The sequence below is a fragment of the Coenobita brevimanus genome, chromosome 95, assembly GCF_032717465.1.
Source record: "Coenobita brevimanus isolate Jiangsu-jjx chromosome 95, ASM3271746v2, whole genome shotgun sequence".
NCBI classification, from domain to species: Eukaryota; Metazoa; Arthropoda; class Malacostraca; order Decapoda; family Coenobitidae; genus Coenobita; species Coenobita brevimanus.
Window position 1 is genome coordinate 27,441,612 of NC_137048.1, and position 17,813 is coordinate 27,459,424.

At 41.8% G+C, this 17,813-nt stretch overlaps 1 protein-coding gene across 1 annotated transcript in view; it reads left to right on the plus strand.

Moving 5' to 3' along the window:
- LOC145413129 (BAI1-associated protein 3-like) overlaps window positions 1-17,813 on the plus strand; it is a 332,548-nt gene that overhangs the window by 253,962 nt on the left and 60,773 nt on the right. Inside the window, exons 5-7 of the mRNA XM_080282847.1 lie at window positions 2,849-3,028; window positions 6,187-6,326; window positions 7,335-7,441. Of these exons, the coding sequence (XP_080138973.1) occupies window positions 2,849-3,028; window positions 6,187-6,326; window positions 7,335-7,441 (427 nt within the window). The remainder of the gene's footprint in view (window positions 1-2,848; window positions 3,029-6,186; window positions 6,327-7,334; window positions 7,442-17,813) is intronic.

Genomic DNA, 17,813 nt, shown 5'->3' on the forward strand with positions numbered 1-17,813 from the left:
AATACAGCTACCAAATACTTTAAAGTCAAACCAGAGTAAATAATACACTTAAAAATAAAATACATGATGTAATAATAAGACACCAGGAAAAACAAAAGGATCTCCCAATAAAAGCAAAGACAGCTTATGAAACGATCTGTGATAAATGTTAACTGTTCTGAGGACTTGTTTATCACGTATGCTTGTTAAGATTTTTTACAGAAAGACTGATAGATAGACAGATAGATAGATGATAGATAGACAGACTGATTGACTGATTGATGGATGGATGGATAGATGAGAAAATGAATGAATGAATGATAGATACAGACAGACAGACTGATAGAAATACTGGGTAAGGCCTTCTATATATGCTGTACCTGGGCAGGTGGCGGGCTCACCTGATTGGGCGATTAGCGGGGCCGATGGAGTAGCGTGCGTTCTTTGACTCTCGCCACGATATCATATTAAGGTTTCCCATTACACCAAGCCAAAAGTGTGTGTGTGTGTGTGTGTGTGTGTGTGTGTGTGTGTGTGTGTGTGTGTGTGTGTGTGTGTGTGTGTGTGTGTGTGTGTGTGTGTGTTAATAGTGTATAGTGAAATATGTCTACCAATACTGTTATCATAGTTCTAGTACACTTTATCTTTTTTTTATTTTTTTTTATTCAGAGACTTCTAGACCGTAACACTCCTGGAAGTCTGTGTTCCTTGGTGTATGATGATCTTTAAATATCTGTGTATTGTGTATTTCAGTGTATAGTCTATGTGTATTGTGTCTGTGTATCGTGCTCAGCCTTCCATATTTCTAGCAGTGCTCAGTGATCAGTTTTGTATTTGCTGTGCTCATTTAAGGATATATTTCTAGGCCTTGTGTTCAATGGTGTCTCTGTGTTAAATGGAGTTTCTCTCTACATGGTGCTCAGTCTGTAAGGTGCTCAGTCTGTAAGGTGCTCGGTCCGTATGGTGCTCAGTCTGTATGGTGCTCAGTCTGTATGGTGCTCAGCCTGTATGGTGCTCAGTCTGTATGGTGCTCAGTCTGTATGGTGCTCAGTCTGTATGGTGCTCAGTCTGTATGGTGCTCAGTCTGTATGGTGCTCAGTCTGTATGGTGCTCGGTCCGTATGGCGCTCAGTCTGTATGGTGCTCAGTCTGTATGGTGCTCAGTCTGTAAGGTGCTCAGTCTGTACGGTGCTCAGTCTACACTTTTCCATGCAGGCTATAACGACCCCTTTCTTATTCTGTGCTCAGTTCTTGGCGTCTGTGTATTGTGCTCAGTTCATAGCGTCTCTCTGTGCTCAGTCCACGATATCCCACAAGGCTAAAGCGACCCCTCCTGTGTATTGTGCTCAGTCCATGGCGTCTCTGTGTGCACTGTGCCCATTTAAAGGAGTCTATGGTGTCTGTAAATGTGGTGCTCAGTGAAAGGTCTCTCCCTGTATATCGTGCTCAGTGTTCACTATCCCACGCAATGCATAGTGACCCTTTCTGTATACTGTATGTGTACCGTGCTCAGTCAACAGCTTCTCTCTTTGTCTCGTGCTCAGTTAAAGGTGTCTCTTAGTGTGTGGTGCTCAGTTAAAGGTGTCTCTTAGTGTGTAGTGCTCAATTAATGGTGTCTAAGTGTGTGGTGCTCAGTTAATGGTGTCTCTTAGTGTGTGGTGCTCAGTTAAAGGTGTCTCTTAGTGTGTGGTGCTCAGTTAATGGTGTCTAAGTGTGTGGTGCTCAGTTAAAGGTGTCTCTTAGTGTGTGGTGCTCAGTTAAAGGTGTCTCTTAGTGTGTGGTGCTCAGTTCAAGGTGTCTCTTAGTGTGTAGTGCTCAGTTAATGGTGTCTCTTAGTGTGTAGTGCTCAGTTAATGGTGTCTCTTAGTGTATGGTGCTCAGTTAATGGTGTCTCTTAGTGTGTAGTGCTCAGTTAATGGTGTCTCTTAGTGTATGGTGCTCAGTTAAGGGTGTCTCTTAGTGTGTAGTGCTCAGTTAAAGGTGTCTCTTAGTGTGTGGTGCTCAGTTAAAGGTGTCTCTTAGTGTGTGGTGCTCAGTTAAAGGTGTCTCTTAGTGTGTGGTGCTCAGTTAAAGGTGTCTCTTAGTGTGTGGTGCTCAGTTCAGTGTCTCTTAGTGTGTAGTGCTCAGTTCAAGGTGTCTCTTAGTGTGTGGTGCTCAGTTCAGTGTCTCTTAGTGTGTAGTGCTCAGTTAAAGGTGTCTCAGTGTGTGGTGCTCAGTTAAGGGTGTCTCATAGTGTGTAGTGCTCAGTTAAAGGTGTCTCAGTGTGTGGTGTTCAGTTAAAGGTGTCTCTTAGTGTGTGGTGCTCAGTTCAAGGTGTCTCTTAGTGTGTAGTGCTCAGTTAAAGGTGTCTCTTAGTGTGTGGTGCTCAGTTCAAGGTGTCTCAGTGTGTGGTGTTCAGTTAAAGGTGTCTCTTAGTGTGTGGTGCTCAGTTCAAGGTGTCTCAGTGTGTGGTGCTCAGTTAAAGGTGTCTCTTAGTGTGTGGTGCTCAGTTCAAGGTGTCTCTTAGTGTGTAGTGCTCAGTTAATGGTGTCTCTTAGTGTGTGGTGCTCAGTTAAGGGTGTCTCTTAGTGTGTAGTGCTCAGTTTAAGGTGTCGCTTAGTGTGAAGTGTTCAGTTAAAGGTGTCTCTTAGTGTGAAGTGTTCAGTTAAAGGTGTCTCTTAGTGTGCAGTGCTCAGTTAAAGGTGTCTCTTGGTGTGTGGTGCTCAGTTAAGGGTGTCTCTTAGTGTGTGGTACTCAGTTAATGGTGTCTCTTAGTGTGTAGTGCTCAGGTCAAGGTTTGTCTGTGTAAAATGGTATCTATCTCTGCTGCTTCTAAATGTGGAGCCTCATATCTCCCGGTGTGTGGTGCTCAGTGCTCACTATCCACGCAGGGTATAGCGACCCCTTCTGTATGGTGGGTATAATATGCGATCCTGAGCCCCTGACGCGGACTTGGAGCGGGGTCTCGAGGCGGGGCAGCTGCGGGCAACAGGGCATCACCGAGACCGAACCTACCGACTCGGCCATCACGTCATCGCCTGTTCGCATCATGTCCGGCACGGCCCAGATAGGTGACCGACTGAACCATCTCCCCGATGCCTTACATGAAGCCTAGTAGAACCTTAAATAAAGCCTCTTAGAACCTTAAATGAAGCCTGATCAAACCTTAAATAATGCCTCTTAGAACCTTAAATGAAGCCTGATCAAACCTTAAATAAAACCTCTTTGAACCTTAAATAAAATCTCTTATAACCTAAAATGAAGCCTGCTCAAATCTTAAATAAAACCTCTTAGAACCTTAAATGAAGTCCCATCAAAACTTAAATAAAACCTATCAGAACCTCAATATTCATGGCCACATCTAACGAGCCTATTTAAACCTCAATTGAAGCCTTGAATGAAGCCTCTTTTAACCTCAAATGAACCTTGCATAAAGCCACTCTGAACCTCTGAATTTCCGACCCAACCAAATTAATAATACTTTACGTTATGCCTCTCTCAGAATAACATAAATAACGCCATGTAAAATTTTATCACCCACAAGCCCATGTGAAAATTATATGAACTTTCTTACAATCTCAAAATCTATGGGAATGTGAAACTTCTCTGAAAAAGACCTAAAAATTCTCCAAAACTTAAGTACAGTATGTGGCCAGGAAAAATTTAAAGCTAATCCCCAATGGCAGTCTCTTAAACATTCATATATGACGAAGAGAAGCCTGTGTCAGTGACTTAAAAATAATAATCCACAGAACCACAAAATCTTCAACTAAAAAATTAATAATGAAGTAGACAATAAAAGCCTAATTACCCTATAACCTGTGGCCTAACTCAACCCACTAAACCTCAGCGTCTAGCCTAAATAAAACCCCTTTTAAATCCTTAAATAAACCTGCTCTAGCCTCAAAAAATACCCTTCGTAGAACCCCAGATTAAAAAATACATGTCGGTTCGTTCCAAGCCAAAACGACGGCTCTAGCTCTGCGCCTAATTGCCTCAGCGTCACGACAGAATAAACCACTTACTGGACAGTGTGACGCCGTAACCTACTTGTCCCGTCATAGAAGTGTGATGCTAAATAAAAGGCTCCAGTGTGCAAAAGTGTGACGCAAAGAATAATAATTGCCTCCTTGTTCAGTGAAGGATTACACATGCAAAAATCAGTGTGAGGTGACGAAAATCTTGCTGCGTTTTTGCAGTGTGACACCTTACAAGCGCGCAAAGAATGACGCAGATATAATGTTCTTGTAGTGTAAAGGCTTATGTGCTGTGACGTCCTAAAAAAAATCCTTCCTTTGTGTTGGTACTGTGACGCCAAATAAAACCCTCATAGTGTGCAAAAGTGTGACGTTCGTGAAAGTGTGACGTATAGAAATATCTCCTTGTTTTGTGGGCTTTCTATGCCAGTCTCGTAGTGTGACGTGGCACAAAACCTAGTTCTGGCAATGTGACGCCAAATAAACACCTCCACATTACAAGTGTGAAGCAAAAAAAAAAAAGTCTTTGTTTTGTAGGTAGCAAGTTTTTGCACGCTTGGGGGATTGTGTGATGCCCTCCAAAATACCCTTTTTTTCTGGCAGTGTGACGCCTAATAAACACCTACGTACTGCAAAACTGTGACGCAAAATAAACTATCCTTCTCTTGTGACGTCTTTAGTATCCTTATCTCAGTGTGACGTTTTATCTTAGTGTGACAGTTTTATTTTAGTGTAACGCCTTACAAACATCTAAAAACTGAAAAAAAATGTGACGCACATGATATCATCCTGATCCTGTGACGTCTTATGGTACTTCATACCGTGACGTCTCATAAAAAAAATCATATTCTTAACAGTATGATGCCTTATAAACACCTACAAAACAGACAGATGGATAGACAGACATACAGATAGATAGACAGATAGATAGACTGAAATATTGATACACAGACTGACTGACTGACTGATTGACTGACTGACAGACAAATAAATAGACCGATAAATAGACAGATAAACAGAAAACAGTAAACGTGTACCCCAAACTATAATATTCTTAACCAACGGCAACACCTCCACACCCAGAAAATATACTCGTAAATTTGTATCACTATTTTTACGCAAGTTAAACACCTCAAAATCACTCTCCTTCCTCAGTCTGTCGTTTGCAATCATCGTTTGTCGTCTTGTGTCGTAGTTTTGTCTTATTTCGTCGTCCTGTCTCGCTCCCTGTCCTAAAACACCGAGAAAAAGTGAGTCTGGGTAGCCAACCCTTATGGAATGATGATGATGACTATGACGATGATGATGATGAAGATGATGATGATGATGACCCTAGTTTGTCGTCTTCTGTGTTTCCTAAATCATGTTCTGTGCTATCCAATCGTATCTCGTCTCTCCCCATCCTAAGAAAATCCAGAGCTTGATCACTACTTCATATTTTCTTGCAAGTTATCCTCATCTCAGAATATCCTCATCTTTCAACCTATCGTTTTAATTTTTTTTTTCTTCTTCTGTCGGCTGATGTATACCCTTTATACTTTAACTTGGCCTAAAAATGCCTTCTCCATCCTCACTGCTGGGTTGTGATGAGAGATTAACATTAAAATATGATGCTAATCACGAAGATGCACTACGAAAAGAATGTACAGCAGTGGCATTGTCCTTTTTACCATCGAACTACGTTAAATATGCTGCAAAAAGACGAAAATCTGGGCCAGGTTAAGGTAATAGGAGTATAATATTCTGTGGTTCATTGTCTTGAAACACCCAGAATAAAGAAGTCAAGCCTGGGTACCGTTGTTTTGATCTCATAACCCCTGTGTTTTATCTACAATATAAGATTTCTTTGATTTTCTTATTTTTTACCTATCGAATTAACCACACCATCAATGTTTTCAGATATGTCCTTGAGATTGAAATGGATAATACTGTACGGCATTTGGCTAATTTTCAGATTAATTAGTTCATTTGCCAGGCTTAATTGGAGGGTGAATGGAAGAGTGAGTCATTAACACCACAAAGAGGGAGTGACGAAAAGAAGTGATTGCAGAGAAAGATGTACGCAGAGATTTGGTTTCCTCTGTGTGTGTGTGTGTGTGTGTGTGTGTGTGTGTGTGTGTGTGTGTGTGTGTGTGTGTGTGTGTGTGTGAGAGAGAGAGAGAGAGAGATAGAGAGAGAAACATAAGCAGCCGAGAACAGAACCCAACCTCCATCTCACTACCCCATGACCCCCCAATCTCACACCCACGCAGGCTTCAGTGATCCGTACTGTATGTTGGGGATCCAGCCGGCGGTCCAAGCTGGGGGGATACCTGGATCACCTAGGGACGTGTATGGGCTGGCTCAGGGATCACCGCCCCCTGATTCACCACGGCCAAGGCAGATTAGTCAGGTGAGGGTTGAGGTAGAGTCATAGATACACATACGGATTTATTCACACACACACACACACACACACACACACACCACACACACACACACACACACACACACACACACACACACACACACACACACACACACACACACACACACACACACACAGGAGCACTTAAAACACCCACCCAACATACATTCCATTCCCCACCCTTTTCCCCTCGCTCTCTGCTTCCATTCACCATTGTCCCATCCCACCATTACATCAACCCGTGGCCAACCTCATCCTTGCCCCATCTCACCCTTGTGCCACCCCATCCTTACCCCATCTCATCCTTGTCCCATCCAATTCTATCGCTCACCTCCATTTCCTCTCACCCTTACCCCATCCCAACTCTGTCCCATCACCCCGGTCTCAAAATTGCCCCAGCCCACTCTTCCCTCCCCTACTCTTTTCCCCCACCCTTGCCCCATACACCCTAAAACTCCCATTGATCACACAACCCAGTCTCCCCCTTTCTACCGCATAATATATAGGGCAATATACAAATGCCTCTACCCTAATCTACATACCAACATAATATTTCTTCCCAATAACATTACCCTTCGATAATATTGCCTCTGTTTCGATGTGCCTCGTATCTACCTATCTATCTATTTATCTATACAGGTACATAATGAAGGGGGAAGATGAATGCATATATACAAGATTTTATAAATTCTTAAGTGTAATTCTACATTTTTTCAAATGAAATTCTATATATTCTTAAGTGAAATCTTGAGAAGGTGACTTACTAGAGAAATTATAGAGAAAAATTGTTGCTGATTTACTTGGAAAAGTTGGATGAGTTCATGTCTAAATATTTCGCTGTGGGGATATCGGATATTTAATATTTCGAAGTTTCAGGAATTAATACGACCATAAGCAATATGACGAATGGGGCTTAATAAAAACTTACTGCCTTAACCTCGTGTGGTCGATAGGTAAAAAGTCTAAAGCCTCTGTCTTCGCCATTAATTCCAGGGATCGAGGAGTTCAATGGATACAGACACCGAAAGCGACGCAGACCGAAGCAGCAGTTGCGAGAGTCCTAAATCCATCACCAAGGAGAGCCTAAGAAAACATCACAGGTAATTTTACGCCCTTTCATCTCACACAGGTTCCACAGTCTGGTTATTCCAAGTTGACGAAATGGAGTCACGCCCCCTCCTCTTACCCCTCCGACAGGTTACTTGAGCTAAACTTTTCCCCTCTAACATCTGATACAGTCTGTTCATATTATCTTGGCAAACTGAAACCACGCCCCCTCCTTTTATCCTACGACAGGTTATACAATCCGTTCATCTTAACTTGGCAAAATGGAGCCACGACCTCTCCCTCTTTTTCACCCCCCGCCCCCGACAGGTTATACAGTTTTTTTACTTTAACTTGGCGAAATTCAGCCACGCCTCCAACTTGGATGCTGGGCTGTAATTGGCTGAACTATGAGGTAACAGTCGCAAATGCTTAATCGTTATTTTTTTAACTAACTTTCATCGTCAAGAGAACAGGATTTTTTTTTCTACGATCATTGACAGAAGTTCGCCTAATATTTTTCATCTCTTCACCTTCTCATTTTCTTGTGCTAGTTTAATATTCCTATGCTGAGAGAGGCTTCGTCTCTACCTCATGCCCTAAGTGTGATGAAGACGAAGTGAGACAGTAGGTAAACTTTTGTCTCTGAGTGCACCATACGATTTTGCATATATTTTAGTTAGTAATTTTGACCGTGACACAAAAGACTACCTATAATGAAACGCATATAAGAATTAAATTTAAAACGATATTGCTAGCGCCTAGCAGTATACACCCCGCAATAAAATAATCCAATCAGCTGCAAGAGGGGCGGGGCATCTTCACCAGGTAATCAAAAACAGATACAGTTCCCTCCTCCCACCTTTTCCCCACCCTAATGACTAACACCCACTCCTCTCCACCCTGTTACTCCTTCCTTCCTTATTTCAGGTCACGCTTATCTTTTCACTGCCAGACATCCGACGTCGTCCTTTATTTTGATTTGTTCTCCCTATTACCTGGTGATTTTATTCAGCTTTGGAGATCTCCCTAGTAGCTAAGGGGTTAGTGACGGTAATATCTAACCCCTGAAGTTCGAAAAGTTTCTCCTTAAGTGAATACAATTGTCTGGAGATATCACGATAGGGAGGGATCTGAGGGACGTTTATATAGCCGGGCAGAGGACCCACTCGGCTGTAGCAGTGCCACCACGTGATGGCCCCCAGCACCAACAGCAGAAATAACAGACGACACAGTACTGAAGGGGCTAATGAACACTGCTGTAAACCCTTCACTATGAAAGGTTTCCCCCAAACTGAGCAAAACTGTCTTGAGGTAGTAGGAGTAAAAATCAAAGAAAGCGTCATTACAGTGAAGGAAATGACTACCCATATAACTCTGCCGGTGTTCACTCAAGCAGTCAGTCAAGCAGGAGGGGTCCTTACTTCTGTTCACTCTCCCGCCACTCTTACGGCCCTATTAATGAAACTGAGTAGGTGAATGCAATAATGGACCTGGATCTGCACAGAGGTGGTTGCATGTAGTAGTCTGGGGGAATGTCTGTTGGGTGTTTTCTTTGTCAGCCACAGGTAGGTAAGCTCCCAATTTCTGACATTCAACTGCGAAACTCACGTTGTACCCCAAGGTCGAAGAAGACGCAAAACCCTAGATTTAACGCGTGTTCCACTGATATACGTGTTGCTAAATGCGCTCTGTACTGTGGCATGCAGGCTAATCATATCCACTCCTCGCTGTTTAAATACCCTGTTGAATACACCCTGGTAAGTGGTATACAGGAATTTAATACTTACAACTGTTAAATAAAAGATCGTAGAAATTTTGGGTTTGTATACACCATCGCTCTCTCAGTCTCATCATTAATATAACTGTTCGACTCTCACTACATTCACAAAACTCTACATATGGGGACTATAAGAGGTGTCTGTAAAGCGCGCATACATTAAAGACATCAGGACCCTTAAGTGTAGGTGATACGCGTCTTATAAAAATCTATTGCTCTACAGGAGGCAGGAGGTGTAGCAGGGTGTGGTTCTGTGACATGAGGTAAGGTGCATCCGTGATAGGTGTGGCAGTGTGTAACGTGGTGTGGTGTGGCAATGTGTAATGTGGTATGGTGTGGCAGTGTGTAATGTGGTGTGGTGTGATGCAGTGTGACGAGGCAGGGTAAGGTATGGTAACGTGTGGATTTTTGTGGTGTGGTATGGTAGTATAAGGTGTGACTGAGGGGTAGTACTGAGGTGTTGTATTGTGAGGTGAGGTATTGTGAGGAGTGGTAATGTTGAGGTGCGGCTTTGTGAGGTGTGGGGATGTCTGGTACTAGGTGGTGTTATGTTACTGTGAGATATGGAAGGGAAATGTCTAATATATGTAATAATTTTCCTAACACTTATGGAAACGTTTCGCCAGTGGACTTCCTACTCTGATAATTTCTTGAAGATCCAAGAGCTTTCCAACCTCTCTTAAGATGTGTTGATTAGGCACGGTATGTCAGCAGTATCGCTACGAAAACACTCTTTGAGGACAAGCCTTCATCGATCTACCTGGCTTTATCAGGTAACCAGTCTATATATATATCCAAAGCAAAGACCTAAATGCCTCAGCGCAGCAGGATTAATTACATATGTTTTTGCTCTGAACCGTAACATTTGATAAAGCTGACCGATGGGGTAACGTTGATCACAAATTTACATATGTATCTCAGATTTATCCCACATTATGCCATGGCAACTCCTTGGTAAAGCTTGTTAGAAACTCGCATCTCAATAAAGGTCGGTATTCTCGTCGGTTAAGGAAGCTATCTGACACCTGTGCCTAAGGGACTTATTTCGCTTAGTAGACCTTGCTTTCCTTTTCTGAGTTAATTATATTATTCCAGTATCACCATACTCTTCATAAATATTGTACCCGGTTCAAAAGGATAACATAATTCGCTAAGGAAGAGGTGCTAGAGAGGGTCCATAAGGGACGAGAATACAAGTCAAAGTCTTGCCCTCAACAGATGCCTTCCTAACACTCTTTTAGCTTCATCTTGACCCGTGAGTTGTGATGTAGGGTAAGTATTCAATAAAGGGCTTCTTTGTAATGGCATCTTCCCTCAGTGGTGTAGTGTCATTTTTTTATTTTCCAGCATGATATACAGAGAAACACAAGTGGCAACACCGACCGCCTGTAAATATAAACATATGTGGATTCTTTTTTTTTTTTCCTTACTCTTGTGGTGTATACGTTAGTTTTGGAATTTTGTGATGTATTCATGTCACTCAAGATTTTTACCCAGCAGATGACACGATATTTTTCACACTAACGCCATTTTATTCTCATTTTTGTGTGCATATTTTCTAGGATCTCTTTGCTGCCAACTTTTCCTGTGTGAGTTATTATGTGTGTGCAACCATTTTCCAGGACAATTACATGATTTTCTTTATGCCTAACTTTCCTAGGACATCCTGGCTATCATCTTCTAAGCTGTGTCTGTGCCTTCAATCTTCTAGGACGCTGATTCTAACTTTCCATTAAGCTGTATGTATATCTAAGCCACCAATCTCTTAGACAGTTTTCCCACCATCTTCTGCTATGATTTGTGTCTATGCCAAACTTTTCCAGGCCAATTTTGCTACTATCTTCTATATCTTTTTTTTATCTGTGCCATTATTTTCAAGGACACTAACCAGAATTTTCCTGTGTGCGTAAGACTGTGCAGCTATTTTTCAGGACAATTTTCCCACCAGCTTTTCCTTTATTATTTAAGTCTGTGCCAAAATTTTTACAGGGCACAACCACCAACTTTCCTATGAGTTTTCAAGGACAATTTTGCAACCAACTTCTATATTTGTGTTTTTGTGCCACCAATATGGCTCTAATTTTACTAGGATAACTTTGCTACCAAGTTCTCTTGTATGTCTGTGGAACCAATTTCTAGGACACTGCCACCCACTTTTCCTACTAAAGTTGTGTCTGTTGCAACCAATTTTCTTATATGTCTCTGCTACCAACTTCTCCACCCAATTTTCCTGTGACTTCTCTGCTACCAACTTCAACCAATTTTCCTGTGACCTCTCTGCTACCAACTTCAACCAATTTTCCTGTGACCTCTCTGCTACCAACTTCAACCAATTTTCCTGTGACCTGCTACCAAACTTCAAACCTATTTTCCTGTGACATCTGTGCTACCAAACTTCTCCACCCAATTTTCCTGTGACCTCTCTGCTACCAACTTCCTCCAACCAATTTTCCTATGTATACGAGTATGTGCTACCAACTTCAATCAATTTTCCTGTGACATCTCTACTACCAATCTTCTCCAACCAATTTTTCCTGTGAGATCTGTGCTACCAAACTTCTCCTATATGAGTTGTTATTATTTGTCTCCCCTAAAGCATGGCCAGATTGAATTTGGATTGTCTTAAGACGCCCGACGCTAAGCTGGACAGTCCCCGAGAAAAGTTAAAGAAGCGACCGAGGTAAGCTTTGAGGCCAGACCACCCTCCTCTCCGATGGGCGGGGCAGAGCGAGGTCACGTCACTCAGGTCACTAAAATCATTCACTGGTCAATCTAAGCTCGCTATAAGGTCACTATACGGTTAAGGAAGGCCAGGTCACAAGATCCTCCAAAGACTAGAGTTTACAATGTTACCAATTTGCGACGCAAACTCAAAACGAAAAATATGAAACGTAAGGTTTAAAAGTCACCAAATTTCATACCAAAAAATAACTAAAATACATGGCAAGCCAAAAGAAGAAAATTATTTTTAAAAAAAATCGCAGTGACCAGAACTCACTGAAAGCTAAACACTCAAAATATGAGTATCTAATGCTAATATTGTAGCCAAAATGAATGATAAATTTTTCTACCTGACCAAAAGATAAATAAAACAATCAAGTAAATGAGTAAATAAACAGGTCAGCACGTAAGACGCACTGTATACATATCCTTCGACTGGATGTAGGTCAAGAAAGAAAAACAAAACCCAAGAGTTAGTTTATTCCTCCTCACGTATCGCCACTGAGAACATCTTCAGACGAATCCTTTGAAGACCTCCCAGGGCATCCTTTGAAGATGCTCTTGGTAACGATGAGTCAGTAGTAAAATGCAACTCCTGTGTCTTGTTTTCTATTTTACCATACATCCTTGTGTCTGAAGTGAGTAATATTCATGTCTTTTGACCGTATATTTACTCTTTATTTTATGTCATCTCACTATTACTGAAAGACTAGCAACGCACCCACACCTGAACATTAGATCTGTTAATTAGCACAGGTAACTAAAGGTGTAAAGGTGTGACAACGATATTGAGTGACATGGTTCGCTCTGTCCTTGCTGCTACACCCACGTCCGCACCGCCGGTATGTAGAGCTCTAGCCTAGCCTGCACAGGTAGGTAGGTGGCGCTGCTCCCCCGCCACGCTCACCACCCCCTCCTCCTCCTCCACGCTCCTCCACACCTGCCGCACCACGCTCCACCTACCCATCCACACCAAGGATCATAAGTAACTCCACCACACACTAGGAATCATGAGTAATCCCACATCACGTTTTGTTATTTTTTTAAAGATGCAAACAGATCACTCCCAATACCGTTTTAAACTCTTGGGTCCACACAGCTACGGTTCACAATACGATGTTACCTAATTCCAAATGCGATAACTCCATAAACTTCACTCTATTTTCTCAAGTCTCATGTACCTCAATATACTGTTACTGAGATTGCTTAACTCCCATCTGTCTGGCCGAATCGACTCATCAATCACGGTGTAAGCAACTGGTTCTGCGGGGTCGTCCTGTATGCAGAGTACAGTATATACAACGTGTAGGGATCTGGTGGCCCCCCGTGATAGACAGCGCCTCATTCTAAACATCCTACACCCATACCTAACTATATGTAACTCTATACCCCATTCTACGCTTCCTACACCCTTGCGTAACAACATATACGACTCTATACTCGTACACCTCACTCTACACTCCCTACACCCTTGCTTAAGTATACATAACTCTAAACACCTCACTCTACACTCCAGCAACCCCTACGTAATTGTCTCTACACCTCACTCAACACTCCCTACACTCTTATGTCCTTCTGCAACTCTCTGCATCATTTTACCTACTCTACACTTCCTCTGCCCTCAAGTAACTTTGTAAGTAAGCAAATATGCAGCTCTGTCTAAATCAATAGGCTAACACTCGATCTACATTTCCTTCACTCTCATGCCAGTGTATATAACTGTACATACCAATACACCTCACTCTGTATTTCCTACACCTTTATATAACTCTGAGTAACTGTACAGGTCTAAATACACTTCCCAGACCCTTACGTAACTGTATGCAACTCTACATCCTTAAGTAGCTCAGTCTGCCTAGAATTCTCATTTGTATATGCCTATGTAACTGTATCCATAGTCAACCTCCTATATGCTTTCCACACACTTCTGAATAATTCTCTTTAAACGTCATAAATCCCTAAATAACTCTAAGTAATAAATTATATAACAAGCAATATATTTCCTCCCTTATATAATTCAATGTACTCTTCTCTATATTCCCTAAACCTAAGTAACTTTACATATCTGTCTCCTCACTTACAACACACATACATTTATAATACACTTACATAACTCTCAGTACACCTCAGTAACTTTCCGTAACTTTCTCCTCACTTACAACACACTTACATACGATTCCAATACACTTATATAACTCAGTAACTCATTCTACACCTACACCCCCACACAAAACTCCTGTCAATACATTTCTAGGGATTCAAAGTAATAAACTGAGATCGAAACTCACAGAATTATTGATGATTAACCTGGCAGGACCTTAAGAGGTTTGGAATCGACTCTGAAACTTCTAAAAAGAAAGAAAGAAAAGACAAAAGACAAAAAAGAAAAGCTAGTGATCGCACCTGTTCCTATTTGAAATTCTCTGTACACCAGCAAACCTGTGTAAATTAGTGTGACTCTATGTAACACTCTGTACACAATCTTGCACATCTAACTACAGTAACGTCATGCAACTCTGTAATTTGCAATCCACATTTCATACCTAAACTTTCACGCAGGCAGTCTTTTGTATATGTCTGGGATGTTTTCCAGAAATAACAACTTTCTAAAATGGAGAAAACTGTCCAGTCAGCTTAGATGGAGCTACGAAAAGTTAATATAGATTTGTAACTATTCTGTGCTCTTAACTGTACAAGACAGCGTAAAAAAAAAAAAAAGAAAGAAAAAAAAAGAAAGGGAAATGAAAGAAAGAATAATACTCAGGACCAAAACTCGCCAAAATTCTACGGTCACGTCCCATCACGTTTCACTACCTCGCCCAGAAACTTCAAAGCCTTGTGTGAAATGGTTTGGGTACGAGGTCATAATAAGCGATAAAGAGTACATAATGGCAATGATTATTATGTAACAGTCTGAATTATAGCCCTGACCACCTTTGTGTAACTCAATGTAGCTCTTTGTAACACCCAATACCCTTCCCTACATCCCAAAGTAACTGCATTCAACTCCATATAATCAGGTTTCAATACTTCAGACTCATATCTTAGTACAGATACAAATATCGAATAGGAAAACGGGAAAACTCTACCTCACACTAAAAATGTCACCGCTTGGGAAACTCTACGCTGCAAGCCCACCACGTTTTACTACTTCGCCACTTAAATCCAGAGGCCTCTGGTACAATGTCGTGGGTTTGGGGATACTTAAGCGTTGAGGCGTGGATAATGGCATTGATTTCTGTGTCCCGCGTTGACTTATGACCCTTACTACATACTGCTCTTTGTGCAGTACTCTCTCTCTCTCTCTCTCTCTCTCTCTCTCTCTCTCTCTCTCTCTCTCTCTCTCTCGAGTTAACGCGTTGCGAAGACGGCTCTGTCAGCTAGTGTGGGCTTGGGTATAGTAGTGGGAGAATGAAATAAATAAACGATGCTGGATAGATACAGATAACACTGACTCAGCCCTTCCCAACACACGAGAAATCCCCCGGTGGAGCAAAACGAACACAATATATACAGACCACAGTGTATACCTCCTCTGAATAATCTAAGAATATATCCTAAGGCGATTCCATTCAGCTCAAGGGAACTCCGCCTAACCAGAAGGGGAAAAGATTGTTTATTTAATCCCTCAGGCGTCTAATTAAGGGATTATACTTTTCTCTGGCTGACCTGAGTCAATTTTAATTAATCCTAGAAAACTCGTCGCTGGAAAAGGGTTAACCAACAAGAATTTAAGGCAAAGGGAGTTACATATATACAAACAGTTTATGGTTTTAAGAAATTACACACGGAAAACAAATATTAATCTATTCATCAACATGGCGTCTCTTTCAAAAAATTCTTGTCTCCCACCAAATTATTATTATTATTATTATTATTATTATTATTTGGTGGTAGGTGGTGGCGACCATCATCCACTCAAGATGTAGTGCTGCCTACTTCTTCCTTCATCTTTATCACTCTTTTTTGTCTGTCCCCTCTCTTCCTATTTCTCACCATCATCCACTCACTTGATGTTGTGATGCTTACTTCTGTCTTCACCATTATCATTCCTTTTCTGTGTCTGCCCTCTTCTCTTCCTATTTCTCCCATCATTCCTGTCACATTTTATTACTCCTCTTTCCATTTCAGGTGGCTTTACATTGAGTGACAAGTCTAATGGTTTCCAGTATGCCAGGAAATCATTTACAACGCTGGGTGGTAACCATACAACCAACCCATACATGTTCCCTACGTGTCAGCAAGTGGGTTGGCAGAGGGTTAGTGCCCCTCCCCGTAAAACAACTAACTCAAAGACTAACGGCCTCCCCTTACGGGATTATGGCGTCTGGCAATAGATAGATAGATTATTATTATTATTATTATTATTATTATTATTATTATTATTATTATCACCATTACTATTTTTTTTAGTTTAGGAAAGACAAAAGTTCGCCTAATATACCGGTATCACCTCTTCTGTGTCTCACATTCCTAAGCTCAACGAGGCTTGGTAGCCTACTGTATGTGTGGCACGCATAAAATAAGGTGTCTGGGAGGTGAGTGACGGACATGCAATATGTGTGAAGCAGACGCAGTGCGGTAGTACCGGTATGCAACATGAGGAAAGATAAGGACATGCCCTAAGTATGAAGCAGGCGCAGTGGGATAGTATGTGACAGGCAGAAAAGTGATAGATACGCCCGAAGTGTGAAGTAAGCGTAGTGAAATAGGGGGCAATAGAGGGGAAGGTGACGATAGACGAAGTGGGATAGTGTGCGACAGAGGTGAAAGTGACGAACATGTCCTAAGTGTGAGGCAGACGCAGTGAAATAATAGGCCAACTTGTACCCCTGAGTGCACAACGGACTATTACATAAGTGAAGCAATCAGTGGAATTAGTAGCCCGTAATGCACCCCCCTTAACACCGCCACTCTAGCGTTATCGAGCTCTATAATTCACTGCGACAGGGCCTCTATAGGTAATCAGCCCGGGAATTTATAGTCATACTCATTTCCTTTATGGTTCAATACAGAACACACACACACACACACACACACACACACACACACACTGAAACATCCCGGTAAATATGAGGAGCCCGTTTGCTTCGAAATGCGTACTAACATCAGACGAAAATTTAGGCTGACATTAATACATACATTCAAAGGAAGAAAACCTGAAAATTGTTAAGTAAGTTGTCTTAATCATTCCAAACAATAGGAGGGACGTGACCAGTAAAGCGAAATCGCCAACCCACCTTAGAATGGGTCAACATTCTATAAAGTTCATAAAATTTGTACTTACATATGACGACAACCAGGTACTGCACAACCTCTTACCTGAAACATGGGAAATCATATCATAATAAAGGTACACGATGTTTTATTTATTACATACGAATAAAATAACAGCAATAGCCTACATAAAGAAGTCGTGGCCGAAATTAGCTTACATTTGATACAGTTCTCTAAATGGTATTACACCACTTCATATAATATAGCTCAACAACAACCTAGCATTTACCTCCTGAAATACTACTTGGGATAGCTAAATGCCGCAACAATTAAAGTGGTCCCCAGTAATTGTGAACTGTGATGAAAAGCATAACGTTCATCAAGAGCAGTAGCATTTATGACGTACAGGCTCTTACACTCTATCTATCTATTTGTAGCCAGATGCCTTAATCCCGTGTGGGGGGGCCACAAACAAATTGCCTCCATGTCGCCCTGTCCCCTACCATTTCGCTGCCCTCCCCCCGACTTACACCCCTCTCTCTCGCATGCCTTTCTACTTCATCCCTCCATTTCATCTCGATCTCCCCCTCTTCCTCTCCCCCCTTCCATGTCACTCACATACACTCTCCTAGTTATTCTCTCACTCTCCATCCTCTCAACATGGCCAAACACCCGCATAGGCCAATGTTCCTACTGTAAATTTTCACACA